This window comes from Xiphophorus couchianus, chromosome 20, assembly GCF_001444195.1.
Source record: "Xiphophorus couchianus chromosome 20, X_couchianus-1.0, whole genome shotgun sequence".
Taxonomy (NCBI): Eukaryota; Metazoa; Chordata; class Actinopteri; order Cyprinodontiformes; family Poeciliidae; genus Xiphophorus; species Xiphophorus couchianus.
Genome location: NC_040247.1, coordinates 29,688,616 through 29,711,737, shown reverse-complemented (window position 1 = coordinate 29,711,737; position 23,122 = coordinate 29,688,616). Strand labels below are relative to the sequence as shown.

General features: G+C 40.1%; 1 protein-coding gene across 4 annotated transcripts in view; it reads left to right on the top strand.

Annotated features, from left to right (window-relative positions):
* The window catches only part of epha8 (eph receptor A8), a 132,723-nt gene that overhangs the window by 86,760 nt on the left and 22,841 nt on the right, over positions 1 to 23,122 (top strand). For all 4 annotated transcript variants that reach the window (XM_028003336.1, XM_028003338.1, XM_028003337.1 and 1 more), the window contains exons 7-10: positions 13,696 to 13,851; positions 15,515 to 15,937; positions 17,750 to 17,874; positions 19,772 to 19,934. In XM_028003336.1, the coding sequence (XP_027859137.1) occupies positions 13,696 to 13,851; positions 15,515 to 15,937; positions 17,750 to 17,874; positions 19,772 to 19,934 (867 nt within the window). The remainder of the gene's footprint in view (positions 1 to 13,695; positions 13,852 to 15,514; positions 15,938 to 17,749; positions 17,875 to 19,771; positions 19,935 to 23,122) is intronic.

The window sequence follows — 23,122 nt, the reverse complement described above, 5'->3', positions numbered from 1 at the left end:
AAAACTAATGAAGAAAAGGAAGAATAAAAGGGTAGAAAACAAATAAAAGGGTAAAAAAATTAAGATGAAAAGTCAGAAAAGGGAAAGAATTGAAGAATCAAACTTACATTGGCATTTTAATTCTCTTAAACCATGGGACTTAGGGTGTGTGTAGGCGTGTGTGTTTGTGTGTGAGAGAGAAAGCGATAACAGAATGAATCATATCTCAGCTACACACAGCAGACTCGCTCCAACTTAGCTCCAATCTATCCTGTGATTGGCTGAAGCACTATCTCCTCAGCAGGTGTGCACGTCTACTCGTGCACCAGCTTCCACACACACACACACACATTCGTAGCTCTTACAACCTACAAGCCCATTCTGAACACACACCCGCTCAGTCGCTCCCCGTGTGAATGCTTACTTTAGGAACACAAGTCACGGAAAAAGAAGCCTGAGAGCTACTGGGTGAATTATTGATCGAGGCGTTCCACCCTTGGCCCATGTGAGGCCCCCGTGTCCCAGCCTAGCATCCAGCAGCTATCAGTCCTGACAGTAAAGAGACAGGCAACACGATAGCGGATCACTGAGAAGCTGGCAGTCTCTGTCTGAGGGGACCGCGGGACTCCTTCAAATGATTTTCTGCCCTGACTTCTTGTTGAGTTAAACTGATGAGAACGCAGCGTGCTTGTCATTTGCTTTCCTCCGCTGGAGAGCCCACTGATCCGGAATGAACATCTGAGCGTGTGCCGCTAATTGCGTTAATGTTAAATTCTTTGAAATTGTGTAGAAAGTTTGCCCTCCGTCAGTAATCAGTTCTTTAAAGGAATTATTTAAATACCACTAAAGTGCAAAACAACACCTCAGTCATTGTTGGTCACGCAGTGATGAACCAGATACAGCAAAGTTGGTTGAAAATTATGGACATTGTTGAAATCTAGGGATGCTTTGATCAGGTTTCCGATCACCCGTGAGGGCTGATCGCAGCCGATCACCGATACCGATCACATGATTAGAGGTTGATGTTTTGCTTTAGGTATAAGTGCTACTATGTGGTCTGGCAAAATGGAACCATAAAATTACCTAATTTAGATGAAAAACCTGCAAAATACTTGCTGGCACAGTACAGCAAGTATTCAGTCAAAACGACAAGAGAAAAACCTCCAATCAGTAAAACAACATCTAACAATAAGGCTCTACAATCATACATGAAAATCAAATAAATCTTACAACACTGCCTATCGCAAATAATGTCAAGTAAAAAAATGAAACATTCATTCAAAGTCAAATGCAGGTTGCATTAAAATAAACAATCCTACGCTACTAAATGAAAATGGCCTGTGAGCATGGCTAGCTGTTCAGGGCTGGTTCTGATTGGTTGTTTCTGACCCAACGGTGTAATTCTGCAAAACAGAAAGAGGAGTTTGACTTTTTTGTTTTCACAGATTATCACTCATATTAAGACAGCGAAAGTTTAAAATACGTATGTAAAAACTTCTTTTCTTTTTGTAATTAACATGCTACAGCTGTAAGCGGACGTTGGATGTGAGTGAACACTGTCATAGTTTTTAGCTTGCATTATATTACCGATTTAAAATAAAGTACTGCCAAAAAAAATACTATGCTGTTGATATTAAAACACGTTTTTTGGTGTAGAACGTCATATTTCCAAATGTAAAATGCCTAAAATTTAAGGAGTAGAAATACTTTTAAATGCATAAGAAAAACAGAGTCTGTGTAAATGTGTGCATCATTGCTGCTGGTATCGTTTCGATTAAGTTTTAGAAGCATATGCTAATACAGTAACATGTCAAGTCACGTTGAAATGTTTGAGAAGAAAATTACCTTCATCTCGTCACATTTACTGGATGATTTGCAGCCGTATGACAGACATGAATTCAGTTGTTGAGACTCTCTCAGCACTGTACCTCTGGATAGACTCAAACAGGCAAATCATCCCTTTCTTTTTTTTTTTTTTACCTATTGTGATGGATATGTTTTGACTGGAGCAGCCTGATTGAATGGCTGTGGCCACATTAGCACAGTGTGACTCCTGCCTCTGTTCGGCTCTCCTACCGTACACTTTGTCCTTTTCAAATATATAAATAATAAAAGACTGTTGATTAATTTCCCCTCTAATGCATTGCAGCAATTGCTAATGTCAGGAAAGGAAGAAAGTTGAGCTACCCACCCCTCCATGTCTCCCCTGTATCCCCTCGCCTGCATTCCTGCCACATGTGCTTCACGCTGCCTGATCTTCTCGGTATGCAGTTAATTCGCTTTTTAAAGTGCCCGTCTATTTTTTTTTTTTTTTTTTTTGAGCCCTCGACCCGTCTCTCCTCCTCCCCCCAAGCTCCAGACACGGCTTAATGGTGACAGCCATTCAATCGGATAATTAACATCCGTTTAACGCTCATTAATGGGATGTATTTGTCTCGTTTGATTTGTAATTACCAGGCATTTTCCACAGGAAAACATTGTGGTAATAGTCCCTTTGTGATGGCTTCATTGATGGAACTGATTTGAGCGCAGCGGGGGAGGCCGATAAGTAGGCAAGGGGAGGCGGGCCTGGAGCAGGACTGGAGATGTTAATGCCCATTCTCAGTATTTGCGTCGAGATGCACAGAATGGAACCAAAACACCTAATCACCATCCATCCATTGTCTGCACTCGCTTTAACTTGCAACACTAATTTGCAATCCGCCTATCTACCTACCTACTTATCTACATACCTACACTATTAGGGATGTGTGATATGGCATACAATTTATATCTTGATATCCACTGTAATGGTTGGTGGTAACAATATATCTCATGATATGTTTTTGGTAAAACAAAAAACTTTTCAGAAGATGTGGGCATCTCTGAATCGTTGATCGACGACGGAGGCCGTATCCAGCAGTTCATCCGTCTCTTGGTTGGAGTACTTCTCATTTAAATACTGCAGGATCCCTTTCTTCACTTCCTTCGTCAGTTCTGTCATTTTCAGTGGCAGCAAGAACTGTGTTGTTGGCGAGATGGAGCACAGGTTTCAGGTCGAACACACTAACATAATCTGGAGCTGGAGCATCTGTGAACTCCCTCAGTGGGCCCAGGTTCTTGCTTACTGACTCCAAGACATCAATGTCCTTTCAATTAGGACCTGTAGGTGCCTTGTTTTCTTGTCTGCTTTTATAACCTGACATATCGTCCAAGCAGTCTTTGAATCATCTGTTGGCGTGACTTGTTAGCGTTTCTGGGATGAGCCGGTGAAAGGGAAGTTGGTGCTCTCCTGGACTTTGGCCTCTTTTTAAAAGGTGTGCTATTAAAAGAGATTCAAAAACAGGAAGAGAGGAGGCCTGTCTGACTCTCAACGGTATCTCGTTCCATAACTTGGGGCAACAGCAGCAAATGCTCTGTCGCCTCTGAGCTTCAGCCTGGTTTCAGGGACTGTCAACAGCAACCGATCAGCTGATCAGGGTGGGCAATAAGGCTGATGTAGCTCAGATACAGATGATATGTACCATGGTACGATCTATTCAAATTCAAGAGAATTTGATGTTCTTGGTAAAGTATCAGTAGCTCGTAAACTCTCAAAAGAACCCCCCTTACAGAAAAAAATACAGTTATTTTGTACAAAGGGGCTTTGCTTTATGCATTAGGATATTAAGTTTTCTTTGTGATGTTGTTCAACTCTAAGAGAGATTAGCTGAAACAACCAATCTGTTCTCCCTGAAGGAGCCTTACCCACTTCAGTCCATTTACTCTTCAAGGTCATCCATCTCATCGCGCTGCGTGTTGCCCAGCGTAAATCGAGTTTACCTTAAACTGGAAGTTGATGCCTTCATTTAGCGTTTCCTTGTTACCATCCCGGTTTTCACTGTAACAGGAGGGACAGCAGGCATGCTGAGTGTCCCATTTCCACAGCTGATCTCCCAGACATGTTCATCCATCATGCTTACTGCCTCAGTGGCTTGTTTGTGGCTCCATATTTCCCCCAGGGAACCAGCACAGGAGCCCCTTTCAAACTTTGTCTGTAGATTGCAGTTTAAATCCACTTATTTTACCAGGATGATGCTGCTGCAAGTTGAGGACATAAAGATTTAGGAGCTTGCAAAACTTTTTTTTTTCTCCTTTGTTGATGAACTGAGGTTAGAGATCAGTAAAAGTTGACATTTATCTCCTTTTTCCTCACTGATTGATTGGCTTACATTTTCCAAAACCAGGACAACAATCTCAACGTCTTTACTAAAATGCACAACTTAACGGTTTGATCATTGGAGATGCACAAAGTTCAGATAATTAGTTAAATTAAAAGCAAACATCTAAGCAATAAACTCGCACAAACACGCCATCAGTACACCTCATCTCTGACATCTGGTCATTTAGAAGGGCCATGTCTCATATTTTGTTGTGTTAGGTTTTTTTTTTATATATTAAGAGGATAATAAATTGGGTTTAGGGTTTGAAATAAAGGTTTTGCCTTTAGGGCTAGCTTCAGGGTTCACTAGTAGCAACCTTTTTGTCAGTGAGTGTTGAATTTAGCTCCTGTAAGACAATAACATTCATTTTGTCTCATTTGAACTACATTTTACTTAGTAATCTTTAAGGATTTTTTTTTTTGATAGGCAGAATAAAACTCTGATCCTTCTTATTCAGTAGTGTGAAAAACGAGTTTTAGACTTTGCCTGTCACACTTAAATGTAAAAAGTTATACTAGACCGAGATAAGATCGGTAAATAAAAAAGCAGTTTTCAACTGGTGATTTTATCTATTTGAAAAAAAACCCCACTCCTTTTTAAACTATTTAAATCTATTCCTTTAACTTTTAAATAAAACCCTATGTTTTTTTGAAGTAGTTTGGGCATTACCACTAACCTCAGCTTTTGGAACTATATATACACAAAAGGTTTATTTAAAAATAAGGATGATTGAACTGGAAAAGCTTTGTTCACAGTAGATGTTAGCCTGAGTGAATCAGGTTGGCTTAAGTTTTTTTTTTTTTTTTTTTTTTTTTTTTTTTAGATTTTTAATTGATCTGTGTTTTGTAAGTCATTGCATAGAAAATATATATTACTATTAAAACACCAATGCACTAAAATAAATTTGTGAAAAAGAATGAATCCCCTTATGAATTTCATTTTTCTTCTTTTTTGTAATAACTCTCACATTTTTGAGCTCATCAGACAACTTTAATGACAGGCAAAGATAATCTGGGTAAGTACAAAAATCTATTTTTACATACCAATTTCTAGGAGAGTATCAGTTCCAGCCGTGTGGGTTCAGTACGATCACGTACCAAACAGCTTTATTTTCTACCAGAACACATGCAGAAGGTGGATGTGTGGAACTGAGAGCACAACTGAGCGCTCTGCAGGGTTAACATTAAAAAGTGGCACCAAAAAAACCAAAAAACAGAGAACGACTATCAGTAAACTCTGCTCTTTGGGAACATTAAGGTTTCTCATGTTGCTTAAGAAAGGTGGACCACACCAGAACTTAAGGTCAGAACATACATTTTTTAACAGCAGTAAGGTACAGAGATCACTCTGCATCAAACGTATTGACTCACCTGAAACACCATAAGGTTGAATGCAAACTTCTTTCTGTCTCTCTTTCTTAGTAAGTATAAACAAAACGGAACACAACAGAATTTATCGCTTTATCCCCACATGGGCCTTCAACAACATAAAGCCACTAAAAGACAACAAAACAAGATAGCATGATAAAATGTCGTACATAATATCAATCCTAAAACTAAGTTAAAACAGATCACAATGAAAAAAGAGCCATCATGAACTGGCACTTAACCATGCAGGAGAAAACTCAGTCCATGTCCACATGTCTACCTGGACATCCAGTCAGCCCAAACTGTACACTGTAGAAAATTGAAATGGGAGGAACCCTTGTTGATATGAGGTGAATTTCTCAACTACTGTGCAAGCTGCACCCAGGTACAGCTGGTTCACTATCAATCATCCATCCATTTTTTGAACCTGATTGTCTGTACAGAGTCATGGGGGATCTGGTGTCTATCTCCAGCAGGCTTTGGGCGAAAGGCCTGATCGTCTCTCCATCACTGGCCTAAAGAAAAATCTGATCTGTTTTTTTCTTTTTTACTTTTTTACCCCTTTTGCACCTAAAGACGGGCGATCACCTCAGACTACTAACCCAGTCTCCTCACGTGTGGAACGAAGGTGTGCTCTCTCCAGCTCCCACTTTATTCCGATGTATTTATTTACCCACTTATACGCAGAATAAATCAAGGTCAGCACACAATGCCGCCGCACGGCTATTAGGATTCATTGTAATGCAGATTCTCTGGTAGCGAGTGCACTACACTGACAGCTACGGACGTGCAAACAGCCAACATGAGCACCCCCACACACACGCTCACTCACACAGGACTTGCTACAAAGGCACATGTTCTGTAAACAGTTTAGCTAGCAGCAGTGGAAGCCACTCAGAAGGTCTTTCTTCCTCCACCATCTGTCTTTCCTATTCCTCTGGTAAAGAGTTCATATTTCAAGATCCACATCGTAGTGCATTTACTTATCAAGCACTTCAAACATGCACAGGACCAAAGAGTTGTACATTGAAGTATTTACCTCTAGGCAAACGCTGTCGAAGGCTCTGGGATGCCTTTGACAGATGTTTGGGGTTACAGCTTGTTTTCTGTCGTGTCCCCCGCCCCTCCTCCACGCATTTTTCCACGCTATCCATATCAAAATGGACACATGCAGAGAATCTGATCATATTTAATAATTTATTTGGCACCAGCATTCTATGACCTGATTGTTAAATTGGGATGCATAAAGTGAGCTGCATCAACTTACATGTAGGTTTTAAATTGTTCATTTTTATTGTTTTAAGTTTTTCAAGTTCTGTTTACTTACTCAGTAACATTTAGTGAAGACTGCTCAGCCTGTGTGATTCTGAAAAGAGAAATAAAACGATTCACTGGGATGTGAAAACACAGTAAGATGTTTAAACATGCAAACATTGGTAACTGGTCAGTTTCATCACCTTGTTCTTCTTCAAAAGGTATACAGATTTTTGAAAGATTATTGTGCAAAATTTGCAACAGTAAAGAGCAAGAGCAAAACATTTTGCATTCACAGAAAACCCAGAGGTGTTATGTAGACTTTGTCTGTTTCCTGGCCTTCTTCTGCCAGCTACAGCCGTTTGCTTACCATGGAAGAGTTTTGTTTTGTTGGTTTGTTTGTTTTTAATACGAGAATAAAGTTGTAATTTTATAAGAACTCTACACCAAACTGTGATAAAATTAGAAATACTGAGCATCTTCAGAAGTTATAGTTGGTATCAATTTTCCAAATAAGGAAATACTGAATGTCTTAACACCTCAGAGTCAAGTTCTTATCAGCCACTGGACTTTAAGACGTTTCTTTAAACTACTGATTCTGTTTCAAAGAAAGAACATGGAGCCGGTCACATCAGATCTTATAACTCTATCAAACTTTTTTCCACATTAAAACAACTTTTTTCTCCTAATTCTGACTTTCTTCTGGCAGTATTTCATCTTTATTCTGCTGTCAATCAATGCCATGTACTCGCTGCTAAATGTGCCAATACCAGAGAAACAACTCACTGTATATCCGCCATCATCGGAGGCCATGCCAACTAGCCTTAGCATTCACGACAGGCTGTGCTAGCTGCAGCGTAGCAGAGGGCGACGTGGGGTTACATACTGCAGCTTTAATGGAATGAACCGTGCACTCTGAGATGTTGCAAGGTTGAGATTTTGCAAAACAACCTTCAAGTGCCCAATTTGTTGATTTGTAATATCAACTAAAGCGTACATCAGAAGTGAAAAGTTCAAGTAGCTGGTCTTCATATTTCTTCTTTGAGTGTTTACCTAAGCCTCGTGTTGCAGGCGCTTACCCTGGCAGCATGAAACACAAACCGTGTGTTTATGTTTGTGTTCAGTTTGCATTAGCAAAAGCTTTGTGTGTTTGTGTGTGTGTGTGTGTGTGTGTGTGTGTGTGTGTGTGTGTGTGTGTGTGTGTGTGTGTGTGTGTGTGTGTGTGTGTGAGCGAAGAGCCCCCGGTGAAGCTGTCAGAGACTTCAGAGTTCTTGCTGTCTCTCTCGTTGATGAACGAGCTGCTCTGAGGTCTGACGTGACTGGCTTCTCAACTCGGGGTGCTCAACCAACCCTTCAAGAGATGGAGGGATTAACGGGATAAGAAACAAGAATGAGACGAACAGTCTGGGATGGATTTTGCTTGAAGGGATTGTTTCTTGCTTTGGTTGGACTTTGAGAGTGTGAAAGGGATGAACACTGTTGTCTTCAGTCAGGTTTAAACACTGAGCTGAAGATGCCACGCAACCGTACCGGCTTTTAGATTGCAACAAGAAGATGTTGTTGGGGTTTTTTTTCCCGTATTCCTGTTAGGACTTTAGTTAGGATGAATGAAATGTCGGTCTGTTGCTTAAAGTGACATTCTGGAACAAGAATATCAGCCGGCAGCACATTTCCTTCCGGCTTTGCAGAATGTCTATTAAGGTTGCCATTTTAATGACTTGAGAGTTACTCACAACATTCTGCTGCTTTGCAAAGGAAAAATGTCTTCCTTTCTTTTATCTGAATCCCCATTAGTTGCAGTTCCCTGCATCTGCTCTTCCTGGGATCAAAACATTCAACATAAACTAATAAGTCTAACATCCATAGATCAAATAATACATAAAAAGTGAAAATGACTACAAAAATAGACAGATAAGACATACAAAACAGCAGCCTTAGATCAAAATAAGTTGAGTTATAATATTGTGAAAATCATTCTGCAAAACGACATTCACTTTAACATTGAAATGAATATGACAAAACATATTCAATCAATATAACACAATATAAGATTAAGAAAAATCATTCACTTTGGTTGTTTTTGTTGTTCATAATTTATTCTTTTGATCGATCTCCTAGATATTTTTTGGTAAGGAAAAATTTGACATCACATGAGGAGTACATTTTCAGAACTTATCCTCTGACAGTGAGTCAGTCAAAAATATAAAATATAACTGGAATTGAAGTGTGACCATCTATTATTATTATTTTAGCAGAAATTCTAAATTAATATGAAAAATGCTAGCATTTCAAGATAAATACTTTATCTAACAGTAGAAATCTAGTGCAGACAAATCTCATCTACCACCTTATACTGTCACCAAGCATGCAACACAAAATGTAAGAATAAGTCACAAGTACCGTTTTTTTTCTTGTTGTTGTAATTTGTCAAAAAAATGTGTCACGAAGAGGAAAAAAACATTCATTTTGCATTTATTTAGAAATTGTCAAATATGAGGCTGACCTTGTCCCTGTTGATGAAAGGTTCCAGTGACACGTTGTGTTCAGTCGCCTGCTTTTTAACAAACTCATAAAAGGTCAACTTTTCACCTATAAGATGGAAAAATTGTCAAGTTATATGTTAAAAACAGCACTGTCAGTGGAAAAAGTATTATTAAGGAATTATTGACTTAAAACAATTTTATATCTTACTGGAAATTTACTTGTAAGAAAGGTTATGTCTTATTGCAAATGTACTAACACATTTGCACTAGAAACTAGAGAAAAATACTTCATAAGATTTTGTGTCTTTGCAGTGTAGGAGTTTGAAACTATAAGTTTTGTCAATCACACACACACACACACACACACACACACACACACACACACCTATATACACAGAATATATATATATGAATGACCTTTTTGGCCACATTCTTTTTGTAAATACGTAAATGAATGTGGAAACTTTCAAACAGCTTATAAATTGTCTCGACATCCACAACCGTTCAGGTTTTTAATGAGCATCTTTATTCCAGACCCGCACTGGCTCAGGTCTGCCCTCTTTAGGCAGCCAGGAGCACTGCAGGCCTCATTTGCTTCTTTAACTGTAGTTTTGAGGCAGACATATAATACAAACAGGTAAAATTGAACACTTTTTGTTGAAAAATAATGATACTTCAATGTGTTCAACACCGATGTGACCTAAAATTTGATGTGGAACATGATGAGCTCACTGAAGTTTGGCTCCATATATCTCTCATCAGTTTAACAGGGAATGTATAACTTAAGTAAAAATGACAAGTTTTACTGAAACACAATTGGCTCTTATTTGCTTCCTCTGTTCCTCTGTGTTCTCCAGTCTCTCCTAATTGGAGCCTGTTTCTATAGCTGAAAGGACAGGCAGAAATGGACATTACTGTGACACATGAATGGTGAAAACTAAGTAATGAAAATTGAATAATGAGCAGCATGTGCCTAAGTAACAAAAGCTTGTTCATATGCTATCATTTGTATGATGCCAAGTGAAAAGTCTCTTTCTACTTGTAGAAAAGACTTTTGGTTTATAAGTTGCAGATATTTTGCTGCCATTTCTTTTGCTCGTGTCTTTGCAAAGTCCAATTATCTACTTGTATGGTATGTGCACATCGACGTAAATGTCAGCCAGTTGCTTTATTTACCAGTGAATAATTATAAAATCTACAGTACCTCATTCAGACTCTGAGAAGTCCTGTGGACGGTGCTAATGCCAGTGACGGCTCTGTTGCTGACGGTGTACAGTTAAGGCTCGCTCTTTGATTTTATTGCTCAACCGGGACAGAATTGCATGCTTTCAAACATGGTTTTTTATATGTGTTCAACATAACTTATATGACATATTCATGGATAATGTTTAAGTAGTGAAACACCACATGAATTAGGAAGGGCTGATTCTGTACACCAATAGCTTCACAAGCTTAGTCAAACATGTAAAAATAACTAATTTTTTCAGTCAGTGCAATTAGCATAGAATTTATTGAATAGATTTGCCCTTATGCATCAGCCACGTTGCCACTGATATCTGACCTAGAATTGTTTTCAATATCAGCACAAATGTAGGTTGGTAGGTAGGTAGGTTGTTTAATGCAGCCTGCATTAGGTAGGTAGGCTGGTAGGTGGCTTGTATAAATACCTCAGACCATGACGTGCCTAATGGCATCTCACATGGGCCAAGATTGTGCATGTTTTAGTCGTTTCCCTGCCTCAAATTAATCAAATGATTGGTTCATTACCTCTTGACATAATGATGAGGGAATTCAGCTGTTTGAGTCATCAGCTGTATTGAAGCAGGAGCGCAAATAAAACACCGGCCCTGGAGTAGAAGCCGGGCTGATTCTCCAGTGATATGAAGTTTGTCTTTGATATCTTATTTTAAATTCATTTTCACATGCCAGTCAAAACTGTCAGCAGTATTATTTGCGCTTATTATTAGCACAAGCCGCTGGGATGTTTTATTATTTTTTTGCTGCTGCTTGTAGTTCTGCTCATGCTGACAGGAACGTTACGTTGCACTTTTAGCGGGTGAGATGTTTTAACACGTAAATGTACATAAATCATAGGGGATTGCAAGACTTTTCACACCATTGGACTTTCTCCATGTTTGATAATCCAATCACCTTGGATGTATATTATTGTGGTTTTATGTATTAGAGAAACAGAAAGAAGTTCTTAAATGTCAAGAAGAAGGCTAATTTTATGCAATTCAGTTTTTGTTCGTTGCGCCAATTCACAACAACATGCTGAACAATTATAAAGTATATTGGCTGTTACTGTTATAGGCCTAGGCTGCTGGGGGACATGCTGATCACTTTTCCTTACTCAGCTAAAGGCTCACGCAACGCAACAATTTTGTATTATCTGCTGTTTTACCTGTAATCAACTTCACGTTCTCTCTCAGCTACTCTCCCTAGAAGCTACATCCGGCCCGGCCGTCGGCTAAGCTACTGCTGCCAATAACTTCATGTACTTGTCCTACAGATGATACGCCTGTCTCTGTCTTTCTGTGTTTAATCCTGGCTCTGTCTCAGACTAAGAGCAATTAACAGAGCTAGTGGTGGGAATAACTGTGTGGACTCTGTCATTCTATAGATTTTACTACTGGCACAGGGCTTTTTTATTAAGCTGCATTAATCTCCTAAATAGACTCTCAAGGCACTAATTTTGCAGTCAACTCAGATTTTTTTTTCTAACATAGGATGTTCTCCTGGGCCAGTGCTTTTGAGTTCTTTGTTTGTTGCTCCTTGTTTAGTCCGCTTTAATTTAACTCAAATTTGCTAGCCTACAAAGTCCAGTTCGTTTTGGGGAGATGACGATGGGCAATTGAACTCTGATGACGACCAAAAATGTGAACTCTGGTCCACCTACAAACCTATGTCTCGGTTTATTTGAAGTGAATGCAATTTAAATGCAAGTGTGAGCGCCTAGTGGACCGGAGAGCGCTCCAAAAGCTAACAAACTAAAGCAAAGGGCATTCTGGGTAAATACAACCAAAACAAACATACAAGAAGAAGAAGAAATCACTCATGGTGTTTTTCCAAAGACAAAGAGAAACCCTACAGCCACTGTAATCTGACACTACTCCATTTCTGTTTGCATTTTATGAAGAAGGAAGTTGTGCTGTGTCTTCTTCAGAGGTTTTTATGTCGTTTCCTTTATTGGTTGATGGTGTAGCGCCACCACAGGCGAGGAGGGGAACAGGGATTTCAAAGGGTTTTCTTTGTTTGACACAGTGCAGTGTGAAAGAGAAGCGCTCCACCTGAAACCAACTGAAAATGACTATAAGTGTAACAAATGTTGAGACTTTGTCCATAATTAAACCGAGTTTACCTGACTGCCAGGTGTGAAAACAGCCTTAAAACTCCAGTTGGTTGTAGCAGATTACAGCTCACAATGACCAAAGTTTTGTTGAGTGTTTCTCACTGTGATAGGGGGAGTTTTCCTTCCCACTGTTGCTACATCCGTGCTAGCATGCAGGATTTCTGCATGAAGCCACTGTTGCTTTAAACTCATTCAAGTCAAAGGACTCAATGCAAACATCTGGGTTTCTTCAGGCAGGCAGAAAATTATTTGAATATTAAGATGAACTTCCCTTGTTTAATAACAAAGATAAAATCAAAATGTATGCGATTGATGCTGAGTCTGTATTTGTTACTAACTGAATTTAATTGGCAATGTTTAAACATATTTTTATGTTCAAACTAGATTCATTTGTTGTTGTTTTTTGCTGTCAATTGGTGCTGCATAAATAAACTGACCTGAATGAGCTTAAATCTTGGTCATCTGATTTTGTAGTTCCTTTTTCCCACTTTAAACCCAAACGGCTAAGGCTGCCGTCTATAAACTTCACAAGACAGCAAGGAGGCCGGTACCCTGTCTGTAAGACAGCACATGTATTTAAGGGGGAGCATAAATTAGCTGGTGAGGGGGAGAGCGAGCTGATAAAGTTGTCTTCTGCTGCTGTTTTTCTGTGTAAGCAGCTCCACATCTGCCCCATTTACCAATGCAAAAGCCTATTAGCTGCCTGGAAAGAGAATATATTTATCAGCAAGCCCTCCATTATTAATAAGTGCAGAGTTAAAAGTGAATATGTATCAGAGAAGCTGAAGAGCGTCGAAGCTTGGGCTGGATTCTGATGGTCTCACTGGGAGCATCAACAGTTCAGGATATTTTCAGCCCAAATCTGAGCAGAGGCAAGAATGGCTTTCATCTCTGCTGTGAAGTTTCTGCCGTTACAAGCCGGTAATTACACATTACACTCAGTGGCTGGGCGCAGAGGGCCATATATCTTCAGATGGATGATTTGGAGTTAGGTTTAACAGTATTGTTTGACTTAGTTGATGTGCTAATAAAAACATTGGATTCGTGTGCATCTGGCTGTTTTCTCTGTCCCTGTGCAGCCTGTGAGGTGGGTTTCTATAAGCCGGTGGCAGGCGACGGCCCGTGTGGGAAATGTCCCCAACACAGCCACTCGGAGACCAGAGCCGCCGTCTCCTGCCCGTGTGACTCCAACTACTACAGGGCGGCAGATGACCCGCCAGCAGCACCCTGCTCTCGTAAGGACACACACACACACACACACACACACACTGTACACCACAATACTGCTCTTCAACAGCGGCTCGTTTACACCGGTGACCGGATCGGAGTCTGTCACACCGGCACTTTTTGAAACCAGGTTTCAGAGTGAAACTTTTCTGCGGAGGTGCAGAGAACTTCAAAAGTGTGAAAAGCGCACAAGCGCAGAACGCACGGCTATAGGGTTTGTTCTAAGCACACGCAGGAAGAAAACAAAAAGAATGGCGGCAGACATTGTACTTAACCTGTTGAGTTTAACACAACTTCGAGTAGGGAATATATGTTACAGCAGCATTTCATTCATGGGAGACAGATTACTGTATACAGTGAGGTGGAAACTGAGGGTTAAAAGCACATGCACATTCGGTGACATGCTAAAATCACAGCACCATCCAGTGGCCTGGCATGACAACTACAGCTGACTCAAGGTGTCGGGGCGGTGCCTCTAAACTTTTTCCCAATCAACATATGAATATACGATCAGTTTCCCGTCAGCAGTCTCCTGTAGATGTAGCCGCACTGGGTGAAACGCGTGCATACTATCAAAACAGATGTGGAATGTGTAAATGTGCTTAGTCTACAGAGTTGTGAAAAAAATATCAAACCCTTACAGATTGATTCTGTTTTTGCTTTTTGTTGCACAGATTTGACTATTTGTAAATCTGATTTTCGAATGAAGGTAAGCTGAGTAAATACAAAAGAAATGTTTTCAAATAATGAAACTATCCAAATCATTCTGAAAATATAACCACCCCCCTTTTATTACATCTTGAAATAACTGGAATTAAGCATATTTACACCAATCAATTGATTGATTATGCAATCAATCAAACTTTATTTATAGATCCTTTAGTCAAGTGCAACACAAGTGGCTTTACAGAGGTCTAATTCACAAAGACAGACTTTTAACCAATGAAGACACACAATAAAATGACTAAAATGTTCAAGTCAAGAAAAAAGTAAAACAAGTAGATAAAATATCAATTCTGAAAAGATGAAGAAAGCTCACAGGAAAAAGAAAGACTGACTGAGAAATAGTTACTACTAAGAGTGTCAAAACTATCCTTTTTATATGTTCATTTTCTCAGGTGTGTCTGATCATAAAATTAGTATGAATTGAAGGATCCAATAAAAACAAAATAAATCTACAGAGGGGCAAATACTTTTCACTAGGGCTGGGCAACAAATCAGTAACAAGAAATATTGCGATAGACAAGTGATCAACATCAATGACAGAATTTTCGTTTACTTCACTGAACTCCAATATAGAACTGCACAGCATTCTGGGGGACATAGGCAGAGGGAAGACTTTAGCTGCTTAAACTCTCACAGTCAGCTAAGCAAGGTTGGTGGCATCAACGGGTTCACTCGCTCTTTGGTTACCTAGCAACAACCTGGTGAGTAACTTGCTGGAGCAGCAGTTTCAAGTTTCCCCGCCGTGTTTCATAACTGCCTAAAACGACAGCAGCGTAAAGCAAAAGGAGAAAATGAGTTTTACATCTTGAGAGGAGACTGTGGATAAAACAGAAAATCAGTTTGGCATTATTTCAGATATATCAAAAATTAAAAAGACTAATCACACTTCACTCTCCCTCGGGTCACCAGGCTGAACCTTCGGTAAATCTCTCTTTTTTTCTCCAGGCCCTCCATCCGCTCCAGTGAACGTCATCTCCTCAGTCAACGGGACGTCTGTGGTCTTAGAGTGGGATCGGCCGCTGGACACCGGGGGACGCAGCGACCTGCAGTACAGCATACTGTGCCAGAGGTGCTCAGGGGACGGGCCCTGTGAGGACTGCACAGCTTCCCCCGGAGGCAGCAGTGGGGGGAAGGTGGGCGGCGGGGCCAGCATCGGGCTGGGCGGTGGGGGCATCGTGGAGCGCTCCGGCAGCGCCGCGGTCCGATTTATTCCACGCCAGAGCGGTCTGACGGAGTCCCGGGTGACGGTGCTCAACCTGGTGGCCCACACCAACTACTCCTTCCGCATCCTGGCCACGAATGCTGTGACACACCTGAGCAACGAGGCTTCACCGTATACTGTGGTCAACATCACAACAAACCAGGCAGGTAGGGTTCCTGACGCAAACATATGGAATCACACAAACACTTTGGAGTTAACCTCAAGTATTGAGCAGAGGTGGGCAGAGTACCCAAAGGTTGGACTCAATTAAGAGAAGAACAACTTCAACATATTGTCACTCATGTAAAAGTAAAAAGTAGCCTTCCAAGAAATGACATTAGTAAAAACATTTATTTGGTAAAAACTCTACAGAAGTACTGAGTAACTGATCAAATTATGGATCGTTTAATATTTAAAAATACATCATCAGATGGACCAAAATGTAAAGTTAAGTGGAAACGTTTAGCTATTTTAAGGAACAAAATGACAATAATTCATATACGTAACAAAAAAATAACAAAATCAGGCAAAAGAATTTTTTTCCAAATCAGTTTTTTTTTTCAATTAAAAAACTTATACAACTTTAACAAAATCTGCGTCTGTATCTGGTGAATTTTTGGTTAAAGCATTGTTTTTCATTCAGTGTGTGTAGAGAATCCAGACATTTCACTCAAGTAAGAGTAGCAATACTTCCTAATAAAATGATTCAAGTAAGGGTAAAATTTGGCTTATACTTTTTTAATATTTAAGATTAATAATTTATTATAAATGAAATTGTTAGTGAAGTTAAAGTTTCTTTATTTGAATCGGCGCACCATCCATTATCTCTGGAATCATAAGTCAAACTCAGTTTCTTGTGAAGAAATAATCTCCGAACCCTTACAACAACAAGGAATGGTCACTAGAACGCTTATTTCCAATTAAGTCTGAGAATTTGTAAACATGATCGCCTAACTTTACAGCTGAATTATCCTGTACATAACCTTTCTCTAACTACCGAGATGCAATCTAGCTACTGATGGAAAAGTATATGTCTCATTAAGTACATATACTTAATGAGACAATGGGGATCAAATCAGAAGAATGAATGATATCCAGACTCAGGTGAGTCTGCCACTTTGGGACAGAGTCATAAAACTTGACCATGTACTCAGACCTAGCCAGAAGCTAACCTTAAGCTAGATTTAAGCTAGTCTTAAGTTAACCTTAAGCTAACCTTAAGCTAGATTTAAGCTAACCTTAAGCTAGATTTAAGCTAGTCTTAAATTAACCTTAAGCTAACCTTAAGCTAGCCTTATACTGGCCTTAAGCTAACCTGAAGCTAGCTTTAAGCTGAACAAAATGTTGTTGCTTTGGGCCCTATACGAAAACAGAGCGAATGAGAGAAAAAGAAGGGCGAGGTTGCAGATATGAACGCCCAGCTAACTTTTAGCGCGTCCTGTATTCTCTACTTCTCCTTAACCAGAGCAGTTTTATAAATATTGTTGTGTTCCTGCATAATCCTACACAGCAGAGGAGTGCTTTTGCGTTTCAAAAATATGAAATGTGACATTTTTAGTTTCCTCCCAGCAATTATTAGAATGTAAATAATCACACTCAGACTTTGTTTACATTTTCAATCGCTTTAAAAACGATTTACATTCAAACTAATGAGAATTTAAACCATTTATCTTCATCTGTTGAAGAAAACCACGTCCCAGTCCAAACCTTCAGGGGTTCGAAAACATCAACATGAATAATTAATGTCCATTCTCTAGCTCTTCTGGAAGAGAGACAATATTCTGCTGCTGATGAGGGTTTCAGATTCAGACAGGTATCTAACAAACATTACGTTTTGTACTGGTTTGAGCTGGCTGTCACTGACATAAGTTTCATGTTCTGCCCAGCGGAGCATTAACGTGATCCCAGACGGAGCTCTGTGTTGTAACACTGTTTTTTGGACTTTTCGTGCGTCCTGATCAGTCCTGTTTGCTCTGCAGCCCCCTCGGAAGTGTTATCCATCCGCCAGGAGAACGCCAGTCAGAACAGCGTGACTCTGATGTGGCATGAACCCGACCAGCCCAACGGAGTCATCCTAGAATACGACCTCAAATACTATGAGAAGGTATTGAGCTAAAAGTCGAGGGTTAGTCGCACACTGCAACAGCAAAAAAATACTGATTTGAACAACTCTTTATATGCCTTTTGTTTTGTCATGTTACAAACTCCACTTATGATTGAAAGACCAACTCAAAGTGGTGCATAATTATTTGGAGGAAACTGTGGTTTTTAACAAAGAAGTGCTGATTGCAGTTTGACAGAAGCCATTGAAAGGACAGAGCAAACGTTTGGTAAAAGGTGCCCTGGTCAGATCACGTGACCAAAATGTAACCTGGAAACAACATGAGAAACATCATGTGTATCTCTGAACATCACCCAGAACACAGCTGATCCTCTTGGAGAAGCACGGTGGTGGCTGCATCATCCTGTGAGATTCTGGAAAGTGGGATGGAGCTCAATACACAGGAATCCTGGAAGAAAACCTTCAGTACAGCCGGTAGAGACAGAGAGGCGACTGACAGCACGAAGACCTTCCTCCTTGCTCTCATTGGTTGTTTCTAGTTAGCATTGGGAGCTCAGGGAGAAGGCCCAGCTCAATGTTTTAATAGATTATGTCTCACACCATACTGTCATGACATATTGACAGTTTCAATAAATATGTAAAAAAAAAAAAAAAAAGGTTTTATAAAAGCTACATACCCCAGCTTGAAACCTGTAACCTCATGGTGCTGGAAGGCCCAGAGTCGTATCTGAGTGGAGATCCAAGCCGTGGCAGTCGGATAGGGAGCGAACAAGTTAGTCCAGGAGAAGGATCCGGGTGGCAGATCCACTAATTGAAAGGAAATGGGGGTCGAAAGGCAGAGGAACAGGGAGGACGAGGCAGTGTGGATTTCAACTTAGCAGAAGTGACAGTGACAGCGAGCGGCTGTTGGGCACATAAACCTCACAATCAGCTAATTGCTGCGAGCGTGTGTGTGTGTCGGGGTGTTTGTGCGTGCGGCGATAGGAATCATCTAATTGCAGAAGGAGCAGCCTGGGAGCCTGCTGTCTCATAGCCAAACAAGCAGGTTGGTGTGGGGAGGGCTGAAGGATTAGCTTGTCTCTTGCTCTGCGTCTTAATCTTCACCCAGAGGCTGACACTGTTGTGTGTGTGTATGTGCGTGTGTGTGAGGATTTTAAGTGGACCAGTCAGCAGTGTGTATTCTCAAGGTTTCTCCAGAACTTCACAGAACAAATCAGAGTCATGTGGAGGGCGGTGGTCCGTTGCTGCTCCTCATTAGCTGAGCACGATGAAGACAAAATCCCTGCTAAAGACGCATGAGTCATTCATTTTGGAGCTCACTAGCACCTCTTGTAACTGTTTAACCCGCTCTGCGTCTACAAAGTGAGGATAGCAGTGACAGGAATAATTTACTGGATTTTTAATCCAGATCGTATTAAGAGTCTTCTCTATAAAAGTGAACTGAATAGACGTTTATCACTGGCATTTTTGGGCTCTTAAGGATTCGTTTTAATATACTTTAATTACTTTTCCAGGTTGTAATCATTATACAAAATATTACATAAGTGATATAAACAAAATCAGTTTTGTACACAAGAATTTATTGCGGATTCTTTTCTAATGGAGTGTCATTATTCTTTTTGGTTTTGTTGAACGTTTTGCTTCCTTTAACAATGATCATCTACCAGAGAGTAAACTAAGAGTACAAGAGTGAACCTTCTGAGAAAAGAAGGACATTGTATTTATGGTTACAATATCTAAAAGGAAACCTGTGGTAGGGTTATTTTGATTCATTGCTGTACTTTTTAGTTCCAAAATGTAAACTTTTAGTCCTCTAACTTATCACTGAAAGTCTCAACTATCTTCTGTTTTCACATAGAACGTGTAGTATGTTCAAAATAGTGACAGTCAAGCCAAATTTCTGGAACCTTGAGTTTATTTTTCTATGTTTGTCTGACAGGACAATGAAGAGCAGAGTTACTCCACCCTAAAAACTAGAAACACCAGTGCTCTTGTGTCGGGGCTGAAGCCGGGGACAAAGTACATCTTCCAGGTTCGGGCCAGAACGTCAGCAGGCTGCGGACGCTTCAGCCAGAACGTCGAGATCCAGACTGGAAAAGCAGGTGACCAGAACTCAGCTGCTGGACGCAGCCGCTCGACTGCCCTGCCACTTGGGAGCCATTCTTGACTTTCTTTAAAATTCAGTGTCCCTATGCAGTCTGGAAAAACACATGTTAGAGTTTGATGTAGACAGTTTTCAGAGTATCATGAGTGTGGAGGGAAAACAGTGTAGTAAGATGTATATTTCTACCGCTACCTTAAATTTATTATTATCTTTTGGAGCTATACTCTAAAAATGAGCTGAAATTTAGTAAGATCTCTGGACAGATATGGAATTTTGACTTAAATTATGACCAAGAGGTTTGGGTTTCGGTGACTGTGTCAATCAGGGCCGGCCCAAGGTATATACAAGTTAAGCGACTGCTTAGGACCACCAGGGTGTCCCCTAACAGCACCAAGTTAGGGCGCACCCTAACTTGGTGCCCCTTACTAAATTTATATTACATAAATTTATATGTGATATTACATTGCATGTCAATTGGGCATAATCATTTCTTTTAATTTTAATTGTTTTTTTCTTCTTTCTTGCTTTTCTATGTACCGTATTTTCCGCACTATAAGGCGCACCTAAAAACCTTCAATTTTCTCAAAAGTCCAGAGTGCGTCTTATAATCCGGTGCGCCTTATATATGGACCAACATTGAGCCAAAAAAGGTCTCGCAAGTACGGTAAGCAGCCGCCGACTTCATTTCCCCCGTAGAAGAAGAAGCGCGCGGTGCACGCTGGGTTTTGTGTAAAGACCCTAAAATGGCTCCTATTAAGAGACACGCTTACGACGCAGAGTTTAAGCTCAACGTGATCAGTCACGCAGTAGAACACAGGAACAGAGCAGCAGAGAGAGAATTTAACATGAATGAATCAATGGTGCAGAAGTGGATATATATTGTGATTGCACTAACGTTTGATTTACTGTAACAGTATCAGACTGGTTTTTACGTGTTTATTGAATCGAGGAAAACTTCCCCTCCACTATATGTTATACCTTGCTGTTGTTAAAAGATAAACTGTGTCACAAAAATACCACGTCACTGACTTTACCCCGGGGAAAATAATCAAACAGCTGTTTATTCATTTTGGGAATGAAAGGAGTTTTCAGAACGCTGGTTTGTAATCTATTAATAAAGTTTGACTGACCTATCTGACTGTTTTGTTGACATTCCCTTTAGCACAGCTCCATCTAATGGATGCATAACGTAACCCCAGCCTCTACTGTAGCATCTATTCTATGCGCCTTACATATGAAAAAAGTTTTAAAATAGGCCATTCATTGAAAGTGAGCCTTATAATGTGGTGCGCCTTATAGTGCGGAAAATACGGTATTTTCAAAATAAATAAATAAATGTATATATATTTAAAATAACATTCAATAGTACAAATTAAATGCTATTGCACATGGAAAAGCAATTTCTGTATTTTTTTTATAATTGTTACACAAATGATGGTTAATCTCTTCATAATCTTTTAGTTTGTAGCTCCTGTAAGGTAAAAATCAACAGCAATAATAACACTGGTATGATGTAAGCTAATTACAAATGATGCTAATAATGGTGGATATGTACAGATAGAGTAGCTTAGGAATAATAAAGCATCTGGTGTTGACATGTTGGTATAGGGGGCCCCTGCTTAGGGCCTCAAAAAGACTTGGGCCGGCCCTGCTGTCTAAACAACAGTGGTTTCTCCTTTCAACTCAGCTCCTCAACACTGAGTTGTTTTCTTATTCTTTTGATTTATTGCTTTAATGGGGGACTCCATCTGAGAGAGAACAACATAACTCTACTACAAAGTGTTATTATTTATTTTTATTTTGTTAAAATAACCAATTTCCATAATATGAGATGTGGCAGACTGTCGGTCTGTAAAACTCCAACTCCTGCATGATGGGACTCCCAGCTTATCGTCCTTTAAGCGATACTGATTCATTCTCATTTTCTGTCTCTGAAGCCAACAGGCCATCAGAGAGCCGAGGAGGCAACATGCTGTCCAATCAATAAGCACCAGAGATCATGAATAAAATGCTAAGTAGCCCCATTACTGCCTGGAATAACACTTTTAGTTAGTTCAGAGAGCAGAAACAGGACTGTTGTTCTGCATGGTCCCTTTAGAGCTAGCAAACATCAATTTATTTTGTTGGAATTTTATGATATAGACCACAGAAGCTGGGTGCATTCCGGGTTCTCCGGCTTCCTCCCACAGTCCAAAAACATGACTGTCAGGTTAATTGGTCTCTCTAAATTCTCCCTAGGTCTGAGTGTGTGTGTGTGTGTGTGTGTGTGTGTGTGTGCGTGTGTGTGTGTGTGTGTGCGTGTGTGTGTGTGTGTGTGTGTGTGTGTGTGTGTGTGTGTGTGTGTGTGTGTGTCTGTGTTGCCCTGCGACAGACTGGCAACCTGCCTCTCGCCTGGAACGTTAGCTGGAGATTGGCACCAGCACCTCCTGACCCCATTAGGGACAAGGCTGTTAGAGAATGGATGGATGGACCACAGAAGCTGTTTTGAGTAATTAAAGATAAAGAACATTAATGAACTGAAATCCTCATGAAGACCAAGGGGCAGACCAGACAGGTTAGGGGAGAATGTTTAAAGCAGAGTTAGGTTATAAAGCAATATCCCAAACTTGAACATCACATTGTTCAATCAGGCATCCAAAACCAGAAAGAGTAAAGAACAACTGCAAAACTACACCGTACAGTACGTAACCCTGGAAACACCAACTAAAGGAAGGTGGATGAAGCCAAGAAAAGCTGTCAGGAAACCTGATCTTCCAACTGGCTGCAGTAACAGCCAGCACTACAATGGACCGGTTTAGATCTAGGAATGATTATGCATTAGAATAACCAAGATGTATTTGAGAATCGATGACAAGCCAGGTCCACCCGGATTTAAAGAATGTTCTTTTTTTTCTGCTTCTGTTTATATTTTGCCATAAGCAGACTGTAATCTTCTTGGTTCCATCTGCTTGTTTAGTTTGTATTTTCTTCTCTTTAACCGTGTTGCAGTTTATGAGTTCTAAGTACAGACTTAATTACCAGGGAGAACAGCGAGCAATCATAATGCTGCTGACAAACATTCAAAGTCAAACACAAGGTAATTAGAAAGTTCTGAGACTCTTATTAAACTCAAACACCTACCTGTCTTCACCAGCGTCAGCGTAAACAGTAACCTGTCGACCGTTGCAGCCTTTCCTCAGCTAATCG